Genomic DNA, 27770 nt, shown 5'->3' on the forward strand with positions numbered 1-27770 from the left:
CCAAAACCCCAACTTCGAATCCCCACTGAGACACTAGGCCCTCTCTAGCCCGAGGTTCACATTCCAGGGAACAAAATTTGCTTTGTCCCCCACTGTGGGTTTAGGGGTCGGTTGAGGCTGGAGCTGCAACTCTATCCTGGACACCAATGACCCACAGGGCTAAACTGGAAATTTTTCATAAGCTTTGAAATTTGCAAATTTTTTTAAAAAATCTTTTTTAAAAAAGAGAGCTGCATGCCATCACATTTAAACGGTGGTTTGGGGAACACCTGGGTGGCTCAGCAGTTGAGCATCTGCCTTCAGCTCAGGGTATGATCCCAGGGTCCAGGAATCAAGTCCCACATCGGGCTCCCTGCAGGAAGCCTGCCTCTGTGTCTCTCATGAATAAAAAATAAAATCTTAAACAGTGATTTGAGAAGTCCATTTATCCACATCTGAATTCAGCCCCCCTGGCCTACCAGAGGACGCTCACCTGCTGATAGTTGAGACTAATGCTAACTTCCCATCCCTTTCTCTCTTAAGTCCATCACCTTATTTAACTCCCACAAGGGTTTCATCGTTTACGTTTGATGCATGAGGAAACCAAGGTTCAAGGGGCCTGGTAGTATATGCCCGAGATCACCTGACATGTAAAGAATCCTCTGAGGTTCAGAGGGCTGTAGGAATGGGTGTAAAATCAGTACATGGCCAGAGCTGGGTTTTGAGCCGGGGTCTGCCATATGCCAAGGCTGCCCATTCCCCTTCCCACCATGCAGCCAGTTCTGTTCTGGGAAGGCCAGCCTGCCCCACTGGAACTGGCTGAGTGCTGGTAAAGGTCTAACAAGGGGGTTGGTGGGCCAAGCCGGGGAGGCCATGAATTGCAGTGCTCACCCATTTCTGTGGTGTAAATCCTCCCATCATGGCCAATTTCAAGCTAGCAGCCTGACATCCCTGAATGCACGGCTGGGATGAGATGTGCATCATAAACTTTGGAGAGCCAGTGCTAGCTAGCTCCAGCACAGCCTCAGCCCTCAGACAGCTGACATGATGGGCCACCAGCAGGGCCTCGCATGAGCTGGGGGCTGGGGGCTGGGCTGAACCCTGGGGCACTGTCTCTCCTGCCCCCCTGCACCTCAGGGACCCAGATCTTCCTGGTGTCATTGGGTCCCTAGGTGACTGGGACTATGGCTGGACAAAGGCCAGCTTCTCACTCTTTGAGGGGAATCACCCGACCTCTTTACTAGAAATTTCCCCTCCACTCTCATGCCCACGGAACCCTAGGTATTACAGGAGCTATGGCACTCACTTTACATCAGAGACAGTGAGGCCTAGTAGCTGTCATCTGAAAGCATGACATTCAGATAGCTGGAACCCAGAAGGCTTTCTAGAAGAATCATGGCTCAGGGTCTGGGCTGATGCAGTACCATTTCCCTTCATCTATAAAGACAAAGACTCCTGGCAATGCAGGTACACTGTCACACCCAGATTCAGCATTAATGGGTGCTGGGTGCCACAAGGACTTAGCTGTCAGAAGACCTGGCTGTAGGCCACCTCCACTGCCTGTAGCCTATGACTCTATCAGGCCCGTCAGCCTCCCAGCATCCTCTGCTGCATCTGAGAAATGGCAACGTAATCCTGTCCATGTGGCTGCTGTGGGCTGGTGACTGTCAGAACCACCATAGATGAGAGTATTTTGGCAAATTGGGAGGTGCACTAATGCTGCAGGCTGCTCATGAGTGGGAGGGAGTGTGGGCTCTGGGGTCAGGCAGACATGGGCTTGCATGCCCGCTCTGCTGGAGCTTTTGGGTAAGTGCCTTGGCCTCGCAGAGTCTCATTTTGTCTTCTGCACTTTGGGAGTGTAACGCTCACCTGTCAGAATTGCTCTGAGGGCCAAATCAGACAACAGTGTAAAGAGCTCTCTGGCCAGCCCTCTCTCCCTGTTCATCAGAACCCTGTGAGGCCAGAGCCATGGGCCAGAGCTCTAGGAGACTGGGCTCAGCTGGGAGCCTGATGCTCCCATTACTCACTGTGGTCTCTCTGCTCATCCCTACACTGGAGATGCCGTATGGATTAACAGGCCTCACACAGAAAGCATAAAGGCCTATGTTTAGCAGGTGCTCCAAGCTCACTAGTAGCCGTGATGATTGTTTCTGGTTTGCTCTGCCCTCCCCCTCTCCCCCCACCCCCCACTGCTGGCAGGGCCTACAGCTGTCTGCCAACCTGAGTCTAGAGTAACTAGGAGTCCAAGGCTGCTTCCCTGACCCTCTCCCAGCTGGGGAGGTTTGGCAGGTGGGTCAGAATGTTCTCACCTGGTGATGTGTCTGAGCACATCTTTGCTGGCTCTGCCCAGCAAAGGTCCCAGGCTTTTAAAAAAAGAGTGGCTTTCTTTTTTCCAGTCAATTGGACATTCTGCTGCACCCTGGCTGATGCTGAGCCGGCAGCAGAAAATTGCCTGTGAGACAATTAACCTTGGCCAGGTGTCCCCTTGGATGAGGGTGGACACACATGTAGGAAGGGCCCTTACCCAGCCAGACCAGGTGTACAAGTTGCTCCAGGCCCTCGATCTTCTCAATGATGTTGTTGTCCAACTGGAGCTTTGTCAAGTTCTCAAACTCCCAGAGGCTGTCTATGCGGAGGATGTCTGAAACAATTGGAGCAGGTGCCTTGGCTGGTTCCAGCCTCAGGTTAGGGTAGAGTTTAATGCCAACGCACTGGGGAATCCAGGCAGCCGATGTACAAGACCCCACAAATCCACCACCGTGCCCTGGAGATGCGGGCCAAACGCCCAAGAGTCTCTTTATTGATGCACAGAGGACAGAGATCAGGGCTGCTGGCTGGGACCGCAGCAGGACATTACAGGTCTATGGGGAGACAGGTGTCACAGGGTCCTTATGAAGGTGGACTGGATCTGTCAGGGCATGGGAATCAGTCCTGCTGCTTCTGTGCAGCCCGGGGGCTGCCCAGGAGACTGTAACACCTCCAGACACAGGTCACAGATAGTACCCTTCCTTCTAGTGTGACAAATACAATCAAGTCTGCAGGGTGCACACCTGTACCACCCACCCCTTGTGTGCTGTTAGTGAGTGTCAATCAACTAGGTCAGTCATTTTGGAGGGCAATTTGGCCAATTTTCCTGAAATATTTACTCTCCATGTCCTTTGACTCTGAAAAATTTCTCTATTCAGAGTCTGTAAAGACACATTTGTGTATGTTGCCCAAAGAAATACCTATAGGCACATGACAGGTAGAAAAATGGGGGGGGGGGGGGGCAAATGTCCATATATGGGGAGTGGGATAAATCACCCATCCAAAAGAGAGGCAGGTTCCTGGTGTCACTGAAGCACCTGACCTGTGATCCCTAAGGGCCACCTTCATAGGCACACAGCCAACTCATTCCTTTTGCCAGGCTGAGTTTGGTTTCCGCTTCTGACAGCCAGAGGAGTTCTGAACTATACTTAAGTATAAATAACTATATACTGTGTATGTAAAATTTTAGAGGCCTAAATTTATCCCCAGGTTTTTCTAGAAGCCGTAACAGCCCTGTTGTTTATATGTCCCCTTTTTCTATTTTTTTTTATATATTTTTTTAATTTTTATTTATTTATGATAGTCACAGAGAGAGAGAGAGAGGGGCAGAGACACAGGCAGAGGGAGAAGCAGGCTCCATGCACCGGGAGCCCGATGTGGGATTCGATCCCGGGTCTCCAGGATCGCGCCCTGGGCCAAAGGCAGGCGCCAAACCGCTGCGCCACCCAGGGATCCCTGTCCCCTTTTTCTATATTTGCTTCTGTAATGATTTCTAAAACTCATAAAACTAGAATATCGTTATTAAAAAAACTGGAACAGGGGTGCCTGGGTGGCTCAGTGGTTGAGCATCTGCCTTCAGCTCAGGTCGTGATCCTGGAGTCCCGGGATTGAGTCCTGCATTGGGCTCCCCACAGGGAGCCTGCTTTTCCCTTTGCCTATGTCTCTGTGTCTCTCATGAATAAATAAATAAAATCTTTAAAAAAATACTCTTAAAAACCACACATTTGGGGCAGTAGTTTCAATATTCATTCAGAAGAGCAGGGTTTGCCATGGGGTGTTGAGGTCAGGCACCCTTCCTCCCCGCCCTCCTCAAGCCAGGTCCAGGTCTTGGAATGGTGGACAGCATTAGTCTGACCCAGGGTCCTGCCTCTGCTGGGTTCCCAGGGTTGCATGGGACTGGTGTCTGTTCCCAACTCTCTGAGGCCAGATTTCCCGGAATGATACCAGCTACTGTCTCCACCTATGCTCCCTTCCCTGTCTGGATTTTCCAGGAGGCTTTCTGGCCCTGGTTTCAGAGTGACAGCTCTTGACTATGGCTTACTTCCTGTAGATGCCACTCACTTGGGTGGCTCCCTCACTCTAGGTGCTCTGCCTTGCAGACCTATGTGCTGGCTTTTCCTGAGGCATCAGCAGTTCAAGTGGAAAAGCCAACACAGCACAACAAAAACCTGGATGTATCTGACAGCTGTGAGTTACCAGCAGGACAGGACTGCCCAGAGTCCATTTATTCTTCAACATAGACATGGTCTCAGCGCATTGTCATTGCTGCCTGGACCACAGTGGTGAATGTCTCACTAGTCTCCCTGCTCCGGCCCTGGGGCCACACACTCTTATCCTCCTACAGCCAGTGGGATCTTGTGGAAACCTAGATCCTATCCTGTCCTTCTGCCCAGTACCCTCCAAGGGTTCTCATCTCACTATAAAAGCCAAACACTGTCTCTTGACCCCACAGCTGATGCTAGCTGACCCTACCACCTCTCTGACCAGTTTCCATACAGGACTGTCTGCCTCAGGGCCTTGGCACTGGCGGCTCCCTCTGCCTGGAATGCTCTCCCTGGATCTCCACGTGGCCCTTTCGCTCACTTCCTTCTAGTCTTTGCTCACTTGTCACTTTCTTGATGAGGCCTCTGACCACCCAATAAAACATGGAAGCCCACTCTCACCCCTTTGATCTTCTTGATTTTTCTCCACAGCACATATCACCTTCAGCACATGCTATTATTTTCCTTATTTTTCCCATCACCTGAACATCAGTTCCAGGAGGACAGGGTTTTTTGTCCTTTCCATTCACTAGTGCCTAGAACAGCACCTGGCATATAATAGGCATTTGATAAAAACCGGTGGAATGAACCTTAGAGGCGGGAGGGGTTTAGCAAAAGGAGGTGAAAGCCCCTGCTGGTGACAGCTATTCTGCAATTCCTTTAACCCTCCCACCACTGAGGTGGCTGAGGCCCCGGGTCCCTCCCTGCTCTGGCGGCTTGGCCGTGGAGACTGTGCTCCGGGGAGGCCTGTGGGTTTTGTGAGGCTTGGGCCAGGGCCATTTCTGCCTTGCCCACTGCCATGCCCCATGGTCTGATGCAGGCCGCTGTTCCTCCTTGTCTACGGGATGACCCAGCAGGCCAGTGTAGAAACCCAGGACAGAGCAGGACTGCGCATCAGCCCAGGTGACTCTGCAGGGGCCTACCCACCCTTCTTACTTCCTCTTGCACCCCCTCCATCCTGACTCACTGGCCTTCTTGAATGAGCCAGGCACTACGCTCATGTTGCCTCATTTTTTCCTTCCAACCAACACTTGAGACATGGACTGTAATCTTCCCATTTTACAGATGGGGACACCCGGCACTAAGGACCTGCCTGGTCCTGGGCCATATCTTCCCACGAGGCTGTCCTGCTGCTCCTGACGTACCTCTCCTGCTTCCTGCCCCAGTGCCTATCCTCCTCCTCCCCATGGCTTCTTCTGAGCTGCATGGGGCCACCCTCCTGGGTTCCACCTGCCAGGGACCCCATGCCAAGGAATCCACATGGAGTCTGATGGAAACAGCGTGGCCTTTGGGTTCACTTAGATTTGGAGGGGGAAACTGTATCTCTTTTTCTATTATTCAGGATCAGGTGTGTTGTAGACATTCAAATGCTAATGATATGCAGTACTAAGCTTTAAAACACTTTGCAGGACACCGGAGTGGCTCAGTAGTTGAGCGTCTGCCTTTGGCTCAGATCGTGATCCCAGCATCTTGGGATTGAGCCCCTCATTGAGTTCCCCACAGGGAGGCTGCTTCTTCCTCTACCTGTGTCTCTGCCTCTCTCATGAATAAATAAAATCTTCTAAAAAATAAAATAAAAATAATAAATAAAAACACTCTGTGCCAAACCTTTTATTTTTTAAAAAATATTTTTATTTTATTTATTTGTGAGAGACACAGATAGAGAGGCAGAGACATAGAGAGAAGCAGGCTCCCTTTGGGGAGCCTGATGTGGGACTTGATCCCAGGACCCTGGGATCATGCCCTGAGCTGAAGGCAGACACTCAATCACTGAGCCACCTGGGTGTCCCCTTCCTATGCCTTCTAACCCAGGCAGGCCCAGATGCTGATGCTGGTCCTGAGATCATGGGCCCTGTGTGGAGTTCTGGGGCAGAGAGGCCAGGAGTGGGGCTGCTGTGCTGCCTGGTGCCCCCATCCCAGCCCAACATACATACTCTGGAAGTCCAGCCGCAGCGACAGGACATCCTTGAAGAGGATGCCCTCCTGCCTGGCCAGCTGCCCAGCCTCCTCCCGAGGGCCTTGTTCTCCCACAGCCAGCTTGAGCATGTCCTCATCCATCACCCTTGGCTCCAGTGAGTTGTACAGCCGGTGCATTTTCCCTAAAAAAAAAAAAAAAAAAAAAATCCCACCATGTTCCTCTTCCCCAGTCTGCTTCTGCTTCTCCCTTTGTCGGAGGACAGAGTCTGGCTGGGGTCTCTTTAAGGTATTTGTGGAGCTGCCCCCTCCCACTCCTTGGGTGCACCACACCTGGGGGCTAGTACTTTTGCACCAAGGCTACCCTTGTCCTGCCTGGCACCCATCTGCAGCGGTGCACCCCTCCACCCCCCGTGTCCTCACTGGTCTCTTTGGTCCCTGGAACTCAGTGCTCCTTTTTTTTTTTTTTTTTTTTTTTAAGATTTATTTATTTATTCATGAGAGAGAGAGAGAGAGAGAAGCAGAGACACAGGAGGAGGGAGAAGCAGGCTCCATGCCAGGAGCCCGACGCAGGACTTTATCCCGGGACTCCAGGACCGCGCCCTGGAGCAAAGTGTTTTAAAGCTTAGTACTGCGTATCATTTGCCCGGGCCAAAGGCAGGCGCTAAACCGCTGAGCCACCCAGGGATCCCCTGGAACTCAGTGCTCTTTGTGGCCCTGGTCATCTTTGGCCTCTGGCTTTCCTGACCCAGCCTTATTCAGTGTCTTGCCACCAACCCCACCAGGATCCTTGGCAGCCCCAGCCAGGTGTAGCAGCCTGCAGCTCCCCTTCTCTGGGAGACTCCCTAATCTCACCACAAGCTGCTCAGTGAGTGGATATTGACAGATTGGCGGACACTTGCCCAAACTGCCATCCCTGTTCCCCACCCCCTGAGAAATGTGGACTTGGGGACAGCAGGCTGGAGGTCCCATCAGAGCTGGCTGTGGGTGCTAGGGAGGAACTGCGGGGGTCACTGGCTATCCAGACATGTGGCTGAGCAGAGAGAACAAGAGGCAATGAGGCAGGACAGAGAAGAGAAAGAGATGGGAACTGAGGTGATCCAGAAATAAGACAAAAGGGCCAACAGACTGACATGGTCTTTGCTGGCTTTCCCTGCTCCTCATGTCCCTAATTCCAGGCCCTGTGAGCATTTCCTGGCTTCTCACATTAAATTCTATTTTACTTAAACAGACCCCTGGAGGTTTCTGCTGCTAAGGGGCCAAAGGGATCTGGCTGAGATTCTGCAGGCAAATGGGAGATCTGTGGAGCTGGTCAGCCACAGGCTGACCTTGGGCTGCTGTTCCTGGCTGGACAGAGCCACAGCCCTGGGAAGCCAGAGCACCCCTGACCTCATTCTCATCATTACCAGCCTAAGAGTAAGAGCATCCAGAAGGGCTGGACCCTGCAGGAAGGCGCACTCTTTTGGAAGCTCCCAGGTTCAGCCCTTCCTTCTTTCCTCCTGTTTCTTGCCACCACTCCCCTCCCCCCACTGGCTTCGCCATCTACCTTTACCCTCCTGGTCCCCCACCCAGGCCTCTTCCCTGATGCTGGGGAGTCCCTGAATTATCCCACTGAACACCACTGGAGGGACAGCTGGTGTTGGGTTGATGGTGTCCACTGCAAACTGGGGTGGCCTGGCAATCCTGCCACCTGGTCTTAGAGGCTGCCACTGCCCTCCTTGCCCGCCATCCACTTGGACGCAGCTTATATAAACCTGCATCTTCCATTTCTGGGCTGTCTGTGATCTAATAGCCTTGTGCGTTTAACTGTTGTGAGTCTCTTCCTTCTGCCCCTGAAGAGACACAGTCTCCTTGGACCCTGCTCCTGGCCCCAAGCGCTCCCACGGCCCTTCCCACCTTGGCCCTCCATCCTCCCACCCTCTCCAGTCTCAACATTGGCTCCAACTTCTTAGAGGGAATGAGTCAACTTCCAAAGACGTTTCCAGTCCCCCCCCCCCCCATTTCCCCACTCTTTTAAAACAATCTTTTTTCTCTAAGATTTCCCATAACCTGACACCAACTTGCCTTTGGGGAAATTTTAATGTGCGGTATTTGGCAGATGTTACCTGCGAAATGTTTGTGCTTTCTCAAAGAAAAGTGCGGTGCTTTGGGAAATGCTTCTTAATTCCGATTTCAAAACTGTAACTGACTTCTCATCACTCCCACTTCATCGGGGCCTGGCACCTGGGACAGATCAGGCTTGCTCCTGTCAAGCCCACAATCACTATTCAATGTGGAAGAGTCATTAGGCATGCTCTTTGTTAAGCACATGAGGGTAGGATTTGGAGCCTGGGTGGGCATCCTCTGACAACGAACCTCACCTGTCTGAGCCCCTGATTTACTGTCTGTAAAAATGGATAAGTCCTCCCTCCTACATTTGTTTAAGATCATTTATTCAGCCCACACACGTGTAATGAATAGCTACTACGTGTCGGGAATAAAACAGACCTCCTCCCCTCTGCTTCAGACGTGAATGAGATCATTGTACAAATATTTAATTACAAACCATGACAAGTTTGTAGATGTAGGGAACTGGGACATCATATGTGAGGGGTGCCTGGCCTGGCAAGGGAAGACAGGGCTGAGATCTGAAGGGTGAGTAGGAAAGATGGAAGAGTGAAGGGCACAGCCAGGGCCCTGAGGTGGAGTGCACGAGCCATGTTCCATTTGGGCTGCAGTGAAGCACGGCTGGAGGGGCCTGCAGGATCTTAACATCTTTGGATTCCTGGGAAGCTCCTGGGGCTTAATTAATAAGGGCAGTGACGTGAACAGTTTTCACTTTTAAGAGGCTTACTCTGGCTGTCGTACTGAGAACAGCAAGAGTCATGAGCAGGGTAGTGGTAAGATGTGGCTGTGAGAGATCTCGAGGATTTTAATATGTAGGACTAATCAGTGGCAGTTTCCAGATGAGATTAGGAAGGTTAAGTAAGATACCAAGTTCATACATCTATACGGCATATGGCAGAAGCAGGGAGATGTGATTCCAGAGCCCATTTTCTTAACCATGACACAACCGTATGCAGGGCACTGTGGATTTTCACTATCACAACCCACGAGGTTTCTCACAGCTATTCCCAGGCAGGGCCAAGGCCCCACTGCTCCTCCCCTAAGGAACTTTTTGTCAATAATTTACCACCCAACCTGGGTTCCTGATGACTTGCCTGACAACAGTGTTGGGGAAGCCCAGAGGTAGCGGCTGGGGAAAGCAGTGGAGGGCTCTACACCACTGTCAATAGAGCAGCCTCCTGACCGAGAAACAAAACCAGGACAGCCCTGTGAAACAAGAACTTGTGATCAATTGAATCGGAAAAACATTGCCCCTGCTGGCAGTGGATTACTTAGAGAAAATCAACGATTTACTGAGTGCTTGCTGGGTACTAAGTACAATTTCATTACTTAATTCCATGTCGGCTCTAGAAGTCACTGGAGAAAGGGGTGCTAGTTCCCCCATTTCCCAGAGAGAGAAACTGAGGCCCGGGAGGGGAAGGAAATTGTCCAAAGTCGTACAATGAGCTAATGAGAAGAGACATGCATGGAACTTGGGTAGCTGTATCCCAAAACAAAATACTTTATGGAGCACCAGGTGAAGAATACAAAGAACAGAAACAATTTTATGACAGTCAAGAGGTCGGATCTGAGGGTTAAATACGTGAGGAGCTCATCAGTGGACCGGGTACCTCTGTTTCGATAAAAGGGACCAGGCCAGGAGGCCCGGGGCCGTCCTTATTATTTCCTTCTCTTCCAAAGCCCAAAAGCCCAGGGTCCCGGCGCAGCCGTGAAGCGGCTGGCAGAGAACTGTGTGCTCATCTACAGGTGAGGAGGGCCGGGTCGATTCCCAGAGAAACAGGCCGGAGGAAAGAGCTAAGTCCGCCCCTGCTAGTCCTCCCGCAGTCTCCGCTCCAAGGTCTCACCGTCTCAAGCGCCGGCCACCCGACTGCTTCCACGCAAGCCGACGCTTCGCCGGTTACTAAGGGAACCAAGCTCGGCCAGTCGGTTGCTAAGGGGAAGTCGTAGAGTAGACATCCTGGGTGAAAGTTGACGGTCACGTGACAGTATTTCTTGGGCGGGGAAATACTCTTACGACCAACCCGCAGTAGAAAAAACAAACGTTTCTCCAATCAGCACTGTCTATGGGCAGGGATATCAGTAGTCCCGCCTCTCCCCCGCCCCCACTTGAGTGATTGACTCGTCTCCTGGCCAGTAATGGTAAGGATTCGCTAGACTGACCAATATATAGATGAATCACAACACTCAGACTCCCGTTCGGAGGCGGGCCTTTGGAGGCGCCGCTGCGCCTGACGGAGATTCCTGTGACCTAGCTCGCCGCTCCGCCCAATCGTCTGCCGCGGGGTAGGCGGGGCTTCGCAAGGGAGGCGTAAGGGCCAATCGGAGAAGGGCTAGACAGACGCTGCCCAATGGGGACGCGACAAGGGGTGGGGTCAGGGGCCGGGCGTTCGGCGTTCGGAGGGTGGGGCGGGGGCAAGTGTCAGTCAGGTCGGGAGCGCGACCGGGGACAGCGGGGACCCGGGCGGCTGACAGGGGGGCCCGGGCCGCTGCCTTGCTGTCCGCTCAAGATGGAGTTCCTCCTGGGGAACCCGTTCAGCACCCCGGTGGGGCAGTGCCTCGGTAAGGCCGCGCGAAGGGTGGGCAATCTGGGTGGGCGACGGCGGCGGCTGACGGGGCTGGTGAGGACCGCGGGCCTCTGCCGGGCACCGGTGCCACCCCGCGGGCCGCCCGGGCATCCTTGCCGTCGGGCCTCTGCTCGCGGCGCCCGTGTCACCCTGCCGGGAGGCGCCCCAAAGGCCAGCGTGGACTCGGAGATGCTCCGTGCGGCCCTCCCGGATTCGGGCCCAGCCTCTCCCGGCTCAGAGAGGCGGTGCGGGCTGCTGGGGTCGGCTTGCCTCCTCGCCTGCTGGGGATGCCACCGAGTGCGTCCGCGTCCAGGCTGACGGTCTCGCAGCCACTGCCGCCAGGACCCAGGGCTCCCGCACCCTTCTCCCTCCATCCTTGTCCGTCTCCTCAGTACCAGCAGCCCTCAGACCGGGCACCCTCCCAGAGAATACTCCCTGCTCTGAGACTTGCTAATTAGAGCTGCAGCTCAGCTAGGCTGTAGGAGGGACTGGGATGGGGGGAAGGGTTCCCCGAGGGTGATTATTTTGGCAGGGGGATGGCATCCCTGCACTGTCTCGGGGAGAGAAGGGAGGCTGTGTGTTTTAATGATAAGAGCCCTGGACTGGGAATCAGGAAGCCGGGGATCCAGTAGGGGCTTTGCCAGTGACTCTCCCTGTATGACCTTGTGCAAGTCACTGCTCTTTCCGGTTTGACATTTTCCCTGTCTGTCAAATGACCTGTGTGTGTGTGGAGGTGAAGTGTGGTAGGTCCCTTCAAGTTCTAAAGTTTTGATAGATCTGATAATAGTTTCTGCACATTGGCTGTTGCTCTCCTATATTAAATATGCCCAAAGCTGAAGTCTTTCAGTGACAGTGTAAAGAGAGAGGGGTACTCAGTCCGTAGTGTCTGTTAATCCTATATGGGGGCTCTGGGCACCTGGAAAAGAGCACCAGAGATGTCGGGTATCCTGGGTAAGGAAATCCCAAGGCTAGGTGAATGAACACCAGAATGGCCCTGCTGTGTGGGATTTCTTTACTAAAAAAAAGCAGCTTGTCTTTTCATCCAAGATAGGATCTTTCTCCAAGTAATTACCCAAGAATGTTGATTGGTTTCTTTTAAAACTGGGCTCCTCCTGGTTGGTTGAAGGACTGGTAAAACGTCTTTTTATGACTGAAGACCTTTGGTGTCCTTCTGGGCTTGGCTGGTTTAGGCAGCAGTGATTTGTTTATATCCGGCTTTACTTACGACTTTCCCGCTTACTTGTCAGCTTGTGGTGGGGTCTGGGAAGTGATTGAGGCCTCTCCTGTTGGCTAAATGGCATTTGGGAGCCTTTCTTTTCTTTGTGGTGTAAGGTCTTTGATAAGAGATGATGGACACTGGGCCCTGGGTGAACGTCTTCCCACCTTTATGAACTATCATGTGTATCTATATTTTCTTCCTTTGTGTCCTTTCCTCAGGTGCTCTTTCTTTCCCAAAACCTCATTTCTCAGTTGAGTATTGAATCCCAAATGGTTATTGGAAGGAGCTGGTAAACTTGGGGGATTTATTTTCTTTTCTGTCTCCTTTACAATAGGAAATGCCAGGGTAGCTGGTGAGGGGTAGAAGTTAAGAACATTTAAAAATACACAAATATTAAGGACATAGGGGTATGTAGTGAGTAGAAAGAGCATGATGCTTCTGTCAGGGAGGCCTGAGTTGAGTTTTGCCTTACCCATTTTTGGGCTGTGTGACCCTAGAAAATTGTGTAACCCTTCTGAACTTCAGTTTGCTGAGAGGGAGAGATTGATTCATACTCACAGAGGAGTACAGATTAAGTGGGATGATGGTTGCCTGGGACATAGTAGGGGCTCACTAAATTGTAGCTTTCATTGTTAACAGAATAGTTAAGTTAGGGTTGAGTGTGCTGTCTGGAAAGGATACGTGGGGCAGCTGGCCCATCTGTGACCTGTGAAGGAACAGCCCCCAGCATTTATTATCCCTTAGACAAGACATTGACCATGAAGAGAATGAAGCCTCCTTATTGACAGTTGGTCAACAGGCAAGACCCAGCGGACATCACAGTTCAGATGAATGATTAGAGGATAGAAGGAGGTTCTGTATATTCTGTACTGTCCTGACAAAGTGTAAAAGTGATTTTCGTGGCATTTAGTATTGTTACTATTCTTTTAAAAGTCTTGTCAGGTGGTTGACAGGAGGGAAGGGATACAGAAATAAAACAACAAGGCTGATGAGTAGAAGCAGCAGCTATAGCTTGCAGAAAGCAGTTCTATGTTACTTGCTTTTTACAGCTGCTCTGTGGAGTAAGTTTTGTTGTCCTTCCCACTTTAGAGATGGGGAAACTGAGCCTCAGAGGAGTGAAGCCACTGCTCAGCTGGTAAAGGGGAGAGTGGGCATTTCATAGCTGCCCTGGTCCTCAAGGGATTTATGGTGTCGGAGAGAACAGAGATGCTTGGAATAATCACTAATCAAAGGCCACTCCATAGTTAAGTACTCAGTTGAGTAGTGGGGATTGTCAGTGAACTTAGTCCAGAAGAATTCAGAAGAGCTGGGGAGATGGAAGTGGCTTTCTGGAGTCCAAGGGCTGCTCACGAGGGTGGCTGGGAATTCACAGGCAGAGAAGAGGTTGCCCCATGCCTGGGGACAGGTACATGAGGTAGGGAGGGTGGCGTGGGCACATCTGTGTTCACCAGTCTGAGTGGAAAAGGTGACTGGGGAACAGTGGCTGGTTGGGTGTGGGCCCAGGATAAAGCCTTATTCTTGGGGAGGGGGATGTGATATCAAAGATGACATTCTTCAGCTGACTCCAACTTTTAGTTTCTCTGCTCCTTATTTTACCCACTCGTGAAATAACACCTCTCAACAGCTGCATGGGGCTTGCAGTTAAACAGTCCCCCCAATGTTTTGAGTGTCTGTGGGTGCCAGGCTCTGGGGTACAGATATTTAAAAGGTGCTCTCAGGAGTCTTCTGTAGGGGTACCCTGCTCACCAAAGGTGTGCTAGAGCTGCAAAAAATGAGGGTTGTAGTCTCAAGGCTTGGTTATTATTATTATTATTTGTGTGTGTGTGTGTGTGTGTGTGTGTGTGGTTTTAGATCTTTATTTGACAGTCTGGTTGGTTCTCATCCGCATTAACTGTCTGTAGATTTTTTAAAGTGGTGTCAGGTCCCAAAGTAACGATCATACAGAACTTGCGTGGTGGATCTTCATTTTCATTACATTTTCTTTAAAGATTTTCCTTATTCCATTTTCCCAGACCGCTTTGTTGAGCCTGGTGTCAGTGTGTAGACCTGGAGATCTCATCTCTTTCCTGGCATATTTCTGTATCTCTTTGAGTGTCTGAAGTGTCCTGGCATGCTTCTTGAAACCCACTGCATGGATGCGCTTGTGAAGTGGATGGTGTGTTTTCCCGTCTCTGGTTCTTGGCAGAATGGCTCTTCTGCTCACCTGCTTTGTGGGAGCCCTTCTGCTGGGCGCAGGTTGGAAAGGGGTAGGGTAATTACTATTCTCTCTCATGCTTGGGGCCTCACGAGGACATTGTAACCTGGGCTATTTGGTTGAACACACAGCCAAGCCCATGGTCTGATGTAGTTAGCTGTGTATTCTTGTATCCATCCTCACTGTCCTTTTGAAAGGTGGTTCCCGAGTAGAATGCATGATTTAGAGCAGAATGAGCAGTAGGATGAGAGGCTAAGAAGTGTGGAAGAAGAAAAAGTCTGTATTTTTATTTCTGGGTTTTCTCTTCTGAAAAAAATTTCAGAAGGTTACTGTCTTCATCTAACCTGTCTGTGACCACGGGGGGTTGGAATGTCAGGAGTTGCCCCAAGTGAGGTCCAGGGTGCTCTGTGAGTGGTGACAGTTCCTTGTATTGGCTGGAAAACGTTTTCAGATTATCCTTCTTTCCAAGAGTAAAGTGTGGACTCATTTCAAAATTTTAGCCAGTAGCTAGTTAATTCTGATGGGAATACTGTGGGGGGTGAGGTGGGTGCAGGGAGGACCATCTCTTCTCTGCATGGTTCAGCTTTTATAAAGGCTAAGAAGCAGATACTCTGTTGCAGACTTTGTGCTTGTAGATTGGATGGTGTTAGATATAAACTGCTTCCCAGTGCTGTGGGAATGCTAGGTGTTCTGCAGCCCCACTGTTGCCAGAATAATCAGTTATCCCTCAGATTGCCCTTGCACTTGACCATTTGCCAAGCCCTTTTGCCTTGGTCATTTTATTGTGTGTTTACAGCCCTGTGCAATACACAGGAAGACAACTGAAAAGAGCTTAAAATTATTAAGCACCTACTGTATGCAAATTCTGTACACGGGATCTCACATAATACAAGTATTTAATGATCTGGGTGTTACTGTTCCCCTGTGTTGCTTCTCAGGAGGCCTAGGACCTGAGGAGTTAGGCTGGTGCAAGGTCTTAGGCCAGAGATTCGTCCCAGGGTTAAGCCAGGGATCTGCTCCTGAGCCAGTGCTCAATTCTGTGCTGCCATGTTGCTTCTTGTTCTGCGGTCCTTATGGTTCAGAGTTAGCAGAATCACCTGGAGGGCTTGTTAAAATAGATTGCTGGAGGGACGCCTAGGTGGCTCAGCAGCTGAGCGTCTGCCTTCAGCTCAGGGTGTGATCCTGGAGTCCTGAGATCGAGTCCCACATCGGGCTCCCTGCCTGCTTCTCTCTCTGCCCGTGTCTCTGCTTCTCTATCTCTCTGTGTCTCTCAGGAATAAATAAATAAAATCTTAAAACAAAAAACAAAAAACCAGATTGCTGGGCCCTACTGTCGGAGTTTCCGATTCAGTACAGGCTGGGGCCTAGCATTCTGCATTCCTAAGTTCCCAAGTGATGCTGCTGCTGGTCCAGGGACTACACTTTGAGAACTACTGCTCTAGATGAAAAGTTCTGCCCCCTTAATCTCTTCTTTATCTTTCTTCAAGCAGTAAATGTGGATTTTCTTCTGGACAGACTATGAGTGGGGTTATTTAGAAATCCGTCATTCATTTGGTGGCTATGTATCGCATCTCTGTATATATTAAGCTAAGTGTTTACCAGGATTCTCAGTTTAGTAAGGGAGCTAAGACAGGTACCTAAATCAGACATGATTTTTTAAAAAAGGGCATTAGATTGGACAGATAAATGAAGTACGAGAGTGGAGATTGGAAGGGGTTATTACTACTCACTACTCCAGTAGTAAGAGTTAACAATACCTAAACGTTTAGTGTGGAGACTGAAGTAGGCACTTTCTAGATCTTGTGGTCCTTTAATCCCCACAAGAATACCATAAGGTACTATATGATCTCCATTTTGCAGACAGGGGCCTTGGGGCAAAGAGAGAAGGTCCCACAACATTCCGGAAGGGAGCTGGCTCCAGAATTGGTGTGCTGTTATCCTGTGCTGCCCTCTGTAAGGGAGGAGTGAGGAGGAGCACTTTGGGAAGGAAGAAAGGGAGACTCAGGAGGCCGTGGCTGCCGCTGAGCAGAGCTTTGACCGATGGGTAGGGATGGAGAAGGAGGCTTGGAGGACTCTCGGCAGATATGGCAAGCAGCTTGAGCAAAGGCTAATGGTAAGGGGGGTGGGGGAGGGCATAACAGGACCAGGTCTGTTGGCTTAGCAAGCGTTGGTGGTGGAAGGTGAGACTGGAAAGGTAGGGTTAGGCCTGATGGTGGGGGGCTTCAACTGTTGGCCAAACAGTTGGGGTTCTTTCATTTGTGGCCCTGAGGAGCCAGGAAGGATTTCTAGGGAGGGGAGTAGCAAGGATATCATTACAGAGACAGGGAGATTTCCTTTTGGGAGTCACCAAAAGGTCATTTTTCTCTCTTCGCATCAAAGCCCCTATCCGCACAGAGCAGGGGTTCCTACAGGGCAGTCAGAAGCAGGCTCTGCCAAGTCCTCGAAGGTCCGGGACGGGGCCCTTCCTATGTGTCCCTCGACCAGAGAGAAGTGCTGAGGCTGGTTGGTGGGCCACCTGAGGAAGAGGCCTGGGGTTCTGAGAGCATTTGTCCTTAACTGCCTGGACAGCTTATGAAACACTGGTCACGTGGTGGGGGGCAGCCTGCTCCTTGTGCCCTGCTTTCCATGTGCAGGAACAGGAGCACAGACACCAAGGGCTTTACTGAAGGGGGGTGACCTTGCTTAGAGTGGGCTATTTGGAATACTAAAAACTCTCATAGAACTGTTTCTTGGGCAGCCCGGGTAGCTCGGTGGTTTGGTGCCACCTTCGGCCCAGGGCCTGATCCTGGAGACCTGGGATCGAGTCCCGTGTCAGGCTCCCTGCATGGAGCCTGCTTCTCTCCCTCTGCCTGTGCCTCTCTTTGTGTCTCTCATGAATAAATAAATAAAATCTTAAAAAAGAAAAAAAAAAAAAAGAACTGTTTCTTAAAAAACAGTGTTTGTCCATGTGGGAAATATTGAAAAATGTACAAAAAATGCAAAGGAGAAAAAAAATCACCATAAAATGCTCTTAAACTCATGAAGATTCTTCTCGTTTTTTATAATAAGTGGAATGGGTGCCATCCTTGTTAATTTCACCCCCTACTTTTCTCTTGGAGATGCAATATTGTATAAGTTCTCTTAACATATTTCTGTGTAATCTACCTGTTTTTTCTTGGTGGGAGGGAAGGAGGACAGATATAAAGTGAAGAAGAGAATATAAAGTACCCAGAGGAGCTTCAGTTAAGGGTTGTTGCTCTTGACCTAGCAGATAAATCACTTAGAATTTTTAGGTTAACCTAGTAGTCTGAGAAGTTATAAATAATGTTCAGGCCTTTTTTTTTTTTTCCTGACCTAGCCTATTGTGCCTAGGAATGGGGGCCTTTAATATTTTTTTAAAATATTTTATTTATTTATTTATTTGAGATAGAGCAAGAGTGAAAGAGAGATGGTGAGGGGGTGGAGGAGAGAGAAGAGGCAGTCTCCTCACTGAGCAGAGAGTGGGATGATGCAGGGCATGATCCAAGGATCCTGGAATCATGCCCTGAGCCGAAGGCAGAGGCCTAACCAACTGAGCCACCCAGGTGCCCTGGAGAGGGGCCTTTCAAAAACCATTTTCAGACTTGGTACCTATTTTAGTGCTCTCACCAATCCTCCTGACCTAGAAGAATGTTGTTGATCTTTTCCATCCAAGTGAGCATGCCCAGTGTCTGAAAGCACCTGCCTCCTCCTCCAGAAAGCTTTCCTAGACCACCCTGTTTATGGTGCCGAATCTCTTCTTTGAACTCACAGCCTTTGGTTATCTCTGTTGGCTCTTCCCTCACCTATAAAATAGAAAATTTCTTAACTTCCCAGGTTTTTATGAAAATTAAATGAGAGAATGTATGTCAAGTCCCTAGCACAGTGTCCCACATTCAACTACTATATTCAAACCTGTTGATTGCTTTCTTCCTGCCTGGTACAGTTTCCTGAGGTTATTTATTTCATGTCTTGTTTATTGCCTTACCTCCTGTATGAGGCTGGAGGCTCCCCAGGGCAGGATGCGTACTTTTTACTTCCTTGTGACTGTCACAGCATGTGGCAGATACACTGCACGGTTGCTCACTCCAAAGGTTCCTTTCTGTCAATCTTACTTTTTAGTATCTTTCAAAGCTCAAAATATTGGCCGTCATTTACTGATCCTTTAGCATCCTCCAGACCTCCTGTCATACACATTAACTCATTAAAATATTTTTTTTTCCTCTGAAAACTCCACCAAGTCAGTGGTATTCTTATCTCAGCAAAGAAATGGCTTAAGGGAACTAAGAAACTTCCCCAAGGTTCAGTAGTTCAGGTAGGCTGAGCCCTATTCCATATCCAGGGAGTCTAGCTGTAGGGCTTTCCTTCCCCTTGCCTTGGCAGACAGCAAGCATGGTCTGTTTCCATTTAGACAAGAAGGGGCCTTAACTGATTCCATGTGGGAATTCCATGAAGCTAGCAGAAGTTCCATCAAGGAATTCTAGAGCAGTTGGGATGCCCACTGCCCTCTCTTTGTTCCCTTCTAACATTTGGCACTTTTTGTTTTGAATTGGAGTTGGTCCTGTCTCTATCTCTGTCCTGACTGCCCTGTGTGGGTTCATTAACTGTTGTACTACTCACTTCCTGATCCGTAAACAGAGAAGGGGTGTGTATGTGACGAGAATACTTGCTCTGTCACATCTTACCAGGTTGTCCAGAGGATCGATGAGACACCATGCTTAAGAGCAAAACATGGTATTATGTGGGGCACCTGAGTAGCTCAGGGGATGAGCATCTGCCTTCAGCTCAGGTCATGATCCTGGTGGGGCTCGAGTCCCACATGGGGCTCCATGCCGGAGCCTGCTTCTCCTTCTGCCTGTGTCTGCCTGTGTCTCTGCCTCTCTCTCATGAATAAATAAATAGAATCTTAAAAAATAAAACAAAAAAAACCCATGGTATTATGTTATAGCTCTTTCCATGTATCATCTAGACTAAACGTTCCATGAGGACACCTGTCTTTATTTGTACTTATTTATTGATTTCCTTCTAAAAACTGTGGTAAAATATACATAGCCCAAAATTAACCCTTCTGTCCATTTTAAAGTTCAGTGACATAAAAGCACATTCACATTGGTGTGCAGCCATCACCATCATGCATCTCCAGAACTTTCTTCATTTTGCCTAACCGAAACTGTATGCATTAAATGATAGCTCCTATTTCTCCTCACCTCCAACCCCTGGCAACAACCATTCTACTTTGACTCTCTGAATTTGACCACTTGAGGTGCCCTCCCTCACATACGTGGAATCATACAGTGTGTGTTTTTTATAACTGACTTCTTTTACTTAGCATAATATCTTTAAGATACACTCACATGGGAGCTCATTTCAGAATCTCCTTTTTTATTTGTCCATTCATCCATCTTTGGGCACTTGTGTTGGCTGTTGTGAATAATACCACTGTGAATGTGGGTGTGCAAGATAGCCATTCTCATCCTTGCTCTCAGGTGTTTTGAATACATACCCCGAGGTGGAAATAGTGGATCATGGGAATTCTCTTTTTACTATTTTTAAGAACAACCATACTATTTTCCACAGCAGTTGTACCATTTTACAGTCTCCCTAGCAGTGCGTAGGGCCCCAATATCTGCGTCATCACGAGAACTTGCTAGTGACTTCTTTCTTTGTGGTAGCCATTGTGTGCATGAAGTGATATTTCATTGTGTTTTTGATTTGCATTTGTTTCCCTCATCATTAGTGACAGTGGGCATCTTTTCATGTGCTTATTGGCCATTTGTATATCTTTGAAGGAATGTAGGTTCAAGTCCTTTGCCCGGTTTTTAATTGGGTTGTTGTTGTTTTTTAGGTTTTATTTATTTATTTATTCACGAGAGACACAAAGGCAGAGACACTGGTAGAGGGAGAGGCAAGCTCCCTGTGGGGAACCCGATGCGGGACTTGATCCCAGGACCCCAGGATTACATACGACCTGAGCTAAAGGCAGATGCTCAAACACTGAGCCACCCAGGTGCTCCAATTGAGTTGGTTTTTGTGATGGTTATTGTTGAGTCTTAGGAGCTCTCCCCATTTGTTAGATGTTAATTAGCAGCTACATGATTTGCAAATAATTTTCTCCCATTCTCTGTGTTGCCTTTTTACTCTGTTGATTGGGTCCTCAGAGACAGGAAATTTTTAAATTTTGATGAAGTCCAGTTTGTCTGTTTTTTTCTGTTGTTGCCTGTGGCGTCATGTCCTGATTTTTCCGGAGAGCCTAACACGTGCCTTCAAGACCAGAACAGTGACACCAGTGGTACTAGTCAGCATGATTCTTCACCAGGAACTGGGCTAAGTACCGACATGCATCATTTCCTTTCATTCTCACAGCAGCTCTGTGAGGCAGATGCCATCACTGGGGGAACTGAGGCTTAGAGACTAAAGTACTTTCCCTGAGGTCTGTGTATAAGAAATGGCAGAGCAAGGACTTGAACCCAGGTCTGTGGATGCCAGAGCCTGTGCTCATAACCACTAAGCTGGAGATCTCAGGAATTATTTGTGGAATTGCATGAACGAACCCCCGAATGATCTCGGTGGCTGAAAATCTGGCAGGAGTTGCCCCCAATTCAGATGCGCCATCATGTTAGAAAATCTTCACCCGGTCAGTTCTCGTGTGATTCAGCACACAAGTGTCCTCGTCCTCCCACCACATTTTCTGAGAGTTCCGTTAAAGGATATGCTTTCTTAGAACTCAGAGAGGCTCTTTTCTTGTTCATGGAAGACCCGTATATACTGGTGTATTTACTTTCTCTTTGGATTTGGTTTGGAACTATGGTCTTGGAAGGGGGGGGAAAGAGGGGATTTAAACAGATGTTAAGTTGTCTAACTGACCAACTTGCTTTTAAGACATTACCAGCTGCTGTTTTAATCATTCATGAAGCACCAGCCTTGTAGTCTGGAAGGCATGTCAAAAATTCTGTTTCAGGTTTTGGCTTAAAAACTGAGTGTAATGGAGAGAGACCGATTCCTTCATCTCAGAGAATTGGGCTGTACATCTTTGAGAGCTGGGGACAAGGACAGGGCCCTGTAATAGGACACTGTTGAGTTTTTTGCCACTTCTCAAAGGAGAAATCACACAGTTTTGGCACGTCATTAGTCAAAATAGGAAATGAGGCCTGAGATATGATGGTGCTTGGCGTTGGAAAGCAGAATTTGCTAGTGGCTTCCAGAGAGTGAGAATCCCTCGTGTTAACTCTGGAAATTCTTAAACCAGCAATTCAAGGACTCACTGAATTCAAGCTAGAAGGACATTAGCAGCTTTTGGTCCAACCCCCTAATTTTTGAGGCCCAGGGGTTCGGCCTGTGATATTTTTACTCTGACAACACTTCTGACACCAAGTGCGTGGGGGTGGGGTGGGGTGGTGGTTTCTGACAGTAACTGATTCTGATACCAATTCAATTCAATTTGATCTAACTACCTGGAGTTGTTGCAGACCCTGCTCGTTAAGGGCTCAGTCCTACAAGACTTGTCCCCAGTTCAGACTCTAGTCCCTAGTTCCACGTTGCCACCTGTACTTCACACCAGCTGGCTGTAAATGGGGGTTCCTATGATGCCCCCCTCAGATTCAAGAATTGACTAGGAAAGCTTACAAAACACAGGGAAACACTTTACTTATATTTATGAGTTTATTATAAAGGATAGAGCTCAGGAACAGCCAAATGGAAGAGATGTACAGGGTAAGGTATGAGGCGAGGGGGCACAGAGCTTCCATGCCTCTCTGGGTGCACCACCCTCCCAAGACCTCAGTATGTTCACTAATTCGGAAGCTCCTTGAACTCATTACGTAGACATAACTGATTAAATCATTGGCTGTTGGTGATTAATTTATTCTCCAGCCTCTCTCTCATCCTGGAGATTGGAGGAGTAGAGTGGAGGCTGAAAGTTCCCAATCCTCTGGTGTCCGGCTCTCATTGGTTCCCATTGGGAAGGTATCTAGGGGCCCCAGCCACCAGCCATCCATTAGCATACAAAAGACCCTCTTAGCACTCTGGAGAGTCCAAGGATTTTAGGAGTTGTGTGCCAGGAACTAGGGACAAAGATCAAATATATATTTCTTATTATATCCCCTGAGGTGACTTGCCAAGGTCCCACAGTGCTTTAGTGGTAAAACTGGGGGCACCTCTTTCCTCTTAACCCAGACCCCTTGCCCAATTAAGGATATTTGTATATAGGCAGGGAGGCTAAGGAAAGAAGTAGCAGCTTGCCATTTGATGAAGGGGCAGTTCTTTTATTTTTTTCCCCTAAGATTTTATTTTTAAATTTTTAAAAAAGATTTCATTTATTCATTTATGAGAGACACACAGAGAAGCAAGCTCCCTGTGGGGAGCCCAATGGGGCACTCAATCCCAGGACCCCAGGATCACAACCCAAGGCGAAGGCAGACGCTCGACCACTGAGCAACCCAGTCACCCCACCCATCTGCTCTTTTTTTTTTTTTTTTTTAAGATTTTATTTATTTATTCATGAGAGACACAGAGAGGAGAGAAACACAGGCAGAGGGAGAAGCAGGGTCCATGCAGGGAGCCTGATGTGGGACTTGATCCCGGGACCCCAGGATCACACCGTGGGCCAAAGGCAGGCGCTAAAACCGTTGAGCCACCTAGGCTGCCCATCCCACCCATCTGCTCTTAAAAAGAAAGTGGGAAAGGTCTTTACCTCCCAACAGCTTTTCTAACCTACAGTGTTCCTTGAAATTTAAGGAAAGTACCTTTTTTTAAAAAATGCACTTACCACTAAGCCAAGTAACTTTTTTTTTTTTTTAGATTTTATTTATTTGGGGATCCCTGGGTGGCTCAGCGGTTTAGCCCCTGCCTTTGGCCCAGGGCGTGATCCTGGAGTCCCAGGATCGAGTCCCGCATTGGGCTCCCTGCATGGAGCCCACTTCTCCCTCTGCCTGTGTCTCTGCCTCTCTCTCTCTCTCTCTCTCTCTGCGTGTGTGTGTGTCTCTCATGAATAAGTAAATAAAATCTTTAAAAAAAATTTGTTTATTTGAGAGAGGGAGATAGGGGGAGAGAAGGCACGAACAAGGGGTGGGTGGGGGAGATGGAGAAGGAGACTCCCCGCTGAGCAGGGAGCAGATGTGGGGCTGAATCCTAGACACCAGAATCACGGCCTGAGCCAAAGGCAGATGCTCAATGGCTGAGCCACTCAGGCAGCCCCCTAAGATTTTCTTTTTAATAATCTCTGCACCCAGTGTGGGGCTCAAGCTCACAACCCCAAGATCAACAGTCACATGCTCCATGTACTGAGCCAGCCAAGTTCACCCAGAAGGGGCAGTTCTTGACCTAGACTAATGAAGGCAAATATTTTTTTATTGTCTGAAAGTTAATTACACTCACATAATTTTGTGGGGGTGACTATTTAGCTCTAGGTTTGAAGGTTGAAATGAAATTAGTTCATAAAATCACCTTTGGTATTGTTTCAGCCGCTTTTTCTGGCACCACTCCGGAGCAGACAAATGAATCTCAGGCTAGCATTTGGGAGGCCTCGGATTGGTCAGCACTCTGTGGCTGATTGGCTGGGTGACTGTGGGTAGGTCACATCCTACCTCTTGAGTCATTTATTTGGAGAGTGTGGATTGACCAAGAGTCTTCGAGTTCATTTCCATGCCTAGAGCCTAAGGCCTGAATCAAAGTGGCCTTCAGTTTTTCTAAAGTAAGACCTTTAGCCTTCATAGAAGATTCTACTTACTTTTGAATCCAATTTATGTATGTGTGTGTGGTTTTTTTAATTTTATGTATTACGTGTGTACTCACACACATTTTCTCACACATTTTTTCTTGAGATACAATTTACTTATGATGAACTGCACGAATCTTAATTGTTACCATTTGTGCAAATGCATCCACAGTTGTAACCCACACTCCTGCTAAGATAAAGACTTTCGCTGTCACTCCAGAAGGTTCTCTCTGCCCTACCCAGTCAGCTCTTCCCTACAATCCCTTGCAGAGATAGCCACTGATCTGAAGTCCTTCACCAGAGATGAGTTCTGCCTGTGGAGTTGTACAGTGTGTGCTCTTTTGTTTGAACCCCAGTGGTATTTTGGAGAAGTCTTTTGCTTTCTCCCTTTAGTCCTGTGAAGTCATGCATTCTTTTCTCCAGCTGCTGGCTTGAAAGGTCATGTGGTTTGGGGTTCTGCTGGTCCCCGTGAGCTGCTGTGGTTTGAGAAGTGAGGGCCCTCTGCCAGTGGGCCGCCATATTATCTGCTGAGTGTGAGGGAAGACATGGAGAGAACAGCTTGATTTCCAGATACTGGGTTGGGTTTGTTTCTATAATTATTGGTGTCACAGTCTTCTCACTTGTCAACTGGGCAAATTGGATCTACCAGCAGACGAAAGAAACTAACTCTGACACCCGAAAATGTCACTCATAATGGCACGTTTCTGACAAGGTGCCCATGAGATACAGTCATTTCAATTTCATAAATACTTTTGAACATAAAGGCAGATTGCTCCAGGGAGCAAGAGCAAAAGGAAGAGAGGTCCGGAAGGGCCGAGCAGATGGAGTGGAGAGCCAGACTGTGATGGCTGTTCTGGAGGCCTCTCTTGGCTGCAGAGCTTTGTCAGTGGGAGGGGATTTGTTTGTTTGTTTTTCTTCATAACGTCTTTAGGCTTTGTTTCCCCTCTCGCTTACAGGGCCTCTAACTTAGTCCAGCCCTGCCCCTGCCTGGGCCATTGCAGATACCTTCCAGCGCTCTCCTTCATTCTTTCTCCCTCTGTTTGTACCTGGCCACCACTCAGCTTGGGACAGATCTACCAGAACCATCCTGGAACTCCGGTCTCCTTGTGAACAAAGTATAAACACAGCCTGGCATTCAAGGCCTCACTGATAGGGCTGGCTGCTTCCTGTCGACTCTCTACCAGACCTCTGTGTGTGGCCTCTGCGCTCCTCATGCTCCTTCCTCTGTGTGGCACTGCTTCTCTCTTGCTCAAGACCTAACTTAGGTCTTCCCACTGCCTCAAAGCTGGCCCAGTTCCCACTGAACTGCCATGGCACTTGTATTTCATATGTATTTAATAATTACGTGCCTCTTTATGTCAGGGCACCACTAAGAGTGGGGTGGGATTTTAAATTCCGAGATGAATGATGTTCTAGACCTACCCCGAGGGGAGTTTGGTGTCCTGGCTCAAAGGGAGGCGTCCTCATGTGGCCTAGATAGAAGGGAAGGGAACTGATGTGCACAGAGCACCTGTATGAGCCAGGGGCCTTGCTGGGGCCTTTCAACTCTCTTGACCTTGTAAGCTGAGCATTTTCATCCCTGTGGGGACTTTCTCAGAATCTCACAGCCTACAGGTCCGAAAACCCATGAGGTCAACAGCCTGTGTGCTTCCTAGTGCCTCTATCAGGCTCAAGTGGTGGTGGGTGAAGGTGGGAGCAGCTCAGTGGATCAGGAATTGGCTGGCTCTATGCCCTATTTGTGTGTATGCTGGCAGGTGGGATTCTTCTCCTGGTTTGAGGCCAGGTGATGTTAGGCCTCTGTCCCCATGTTAATCCTTGTTTGGGACCTTTTCTGTTACCCAGATAAATGGTGAGTCCCCTTGGGGGACTGTTCTTCATCCTGCTGGGGCCGGGGAACATGGCCTGCCTGCTTGTCTCCAGCAGTTTTTAGGAGGACTTCTGAAGCCAAATAGCTGTTTCTAAGTAATTCACTCTCAAGGGCACAGAACAACTCTTTGCATGCTTAAAAAAAATTTGTAGTGAAATACGGGTGCCCGTGTGGCTCAGTTGGTTGAGCCTCCGACTCTTTGATTTCTGCTCAGATCATGATCTTGGGGTCCTGGGATCAAGCCCTACTTTGGGCTCCATGCTCAGTGGAGAGTCTGCTTAAGATTCTCTCTCTCCCTCTCCCTCTCCCCCACCCCTCCCACAGTAAATAAGTAAATCTTAAAAAAAATTGTGGTAAAATACACATAACAAAATTTATCATCTTAGCCATTTTTAAGTGTATAGTTCAGGTACATTCGCATTATTGTGCAGCCATCACTAACACAAACTCCAGAACTTTTTTCATCCTGCCAAATTGAAATACTGTACCAATTGAACAACTTCCATTTCCCCCTGAGCCCCCCCATTCCCTGGCATCGCTGTCTGTAAGTACCCCTTATGAATAGAATCATACAGCATTTGTCCTTTTGTGACCAGCTTATTTCACTTGACATAATGAAGATTCATCTGTCTTGGAGCATGTGTCAGAATAAGACTTATTTATTTGAGAGAGAGAGAGGGAGGGAGGGCTGGAGGGAGAAGGCATGTGAGTAGAGAGAGGGAGAGAGAGAGAATCTCAACCAGAATCTCTGCTGAGCACAGAGCCGTATGTGGGGCTCGATGTGGGGCTTGATCCCACAACCCTGAGATCATGATGATCCAAAATTAAGAGTTGGACGCTGAGCCACCCAGGCACCTCATAATTTTTTTCCTTTTTGAGGCTGAATAATGTTCTGTTGTATGGATAGACCACATTTGTTCCATTCATCCATCCGTAGATAATGCTGCTATGAACATGGGTGTGCAGATATTTGTGTCCTTGCTTTTTATTTTGAGTATATATCAAGAAGTGGAATTGCTGGATATGTTACCACTATTTTTTTTTTTTTTTTTTGAGGAGCCTTGATACTATTTCCCACAGTGGCTCACTATTTTACATTCCCACTAATGGCACCCGATGGCTCCAGTGTCCCCACAGCCTTGCTGATGTTGTTGTATTGATAGTAGCCATCCTAATAGGTGTGAGGTGGTTGTACACTTTTTTGAGGGGGTCTATCACTAAGTACCCACATAAATCCAGGATTGTGCAGAGCCTAAGTGAAGGATGTGTATCTGGAGTAAGGTAGAAACATCAGTACCATGGGGAATATGTTCATTTTTCAACAAGCTGTATTTGCTAAATGATCCTATATGGTTGTTGTTAGGCAAAACTGCTTTGTTGGTGGCCACCTTGCTTCCTGGATTTAGAGGCAGTGGTGGACCAGAGGGACCTGAGGAGTCCCTTGTTGGGTTTAGTGACAGTGGAAATCAGAGCCCTCAGTGGGCTAGTAGCATTATGTTGGTCCCTAGTGAACGCATGTCCTCCAGAAGAAGATACCTCCTATCTTGGGGGGAAACTCGCTGCCCTGGGTACAGAGGCAGGTTGCAGTGTGATGGGGTAGGGGGAAGTGGGACAGCCCCTAGTGTCTCTGAGTGCCTGCCCTGCTTGGTG

At 48.8% G+C, this 27770-nt stretch overlaps 2 protein-coding genes across 14 annotated transcripts in view; one reads left to right on the forward strand and one right to left on the reverse strand.

Moving 5' to 3' along the window:
- The window catches only part of DRC3 (dynein regulatory complex subunit 3), a 35275-nt gene extending 24727 nt beyond the window's left edge, over positions 1–10548 (reverse strand). The window contains exons 1-4 of one of the 5 annotated variants that reach the window (XM_026005622.2): positions 10412–10548; positions 9662–9773; positions 6482–6646; positions 2504–2620 (exon numbers count right to left, since the gene is read on the reverse strand). In XM_026005622.2, the coding sequence (XP_025861407.1) occupies positions 2504–2620; positions 6482–6641 (277 nt within the window). In that variant the 5' untranslated portion in view covers positions 6642–6646; positions 9662–9773; positions 10412–10548. Of the gene's footprint in view, positions 1–2503; positions 2744–6481; positions 6647–9661; positions 9774–10411 lie in introns of all 5 variants that reach the window. The other 4 variants (XM_072730540.1, XM_026005623.2, XM_072730539.1 and 1 more) reach the window with 4 other exon arrangements.
- Positions 10549–10935: 387 nt separating this feature from the next.
- TOM1L2 (target of myb1 like 2 membrane trafficking protein) overlaps positions 10936–27770 on the forward strand; it is a 118846-nt gene continuing 102011 nt past the window's right edge. For 4 of the 9 annotated variants that reach the window (XM_026005627.2, XM_026005628.2, XM_026005630.2 and 1 more), the window contains exon 1: positions 10949–11126. In XM_026005627.2, the coding sequence (XP_025861412.1) occupies positions 11075–11126 (52 nt within the window). In that variant the 5' untranslated portion in view covers positions 10949–11074. Of the gene's footprint in view, positions 11127–27770 lie in introns of all 9 variants that reach the window. The other 5 variants (XM_026005631.2, XM_072730542.1, XM_072730543.1 and 2 more) reach the window with 2 other exon arrangements.

This window comes from Vulpes vulpes, chromosome 12 (genome assembly GCF_048418805.1).
Source record: "Vulpes vulpes isolate BD-2025 chromosome 12, VulVul3, whole genome shotgun sequence".
Classification (NCBI taxonomy): Eukaryota; Metazoa; Chordata; class Mammalia; order Carnivora; family Canidae; genus Vulpes; species Vulpes vulpes.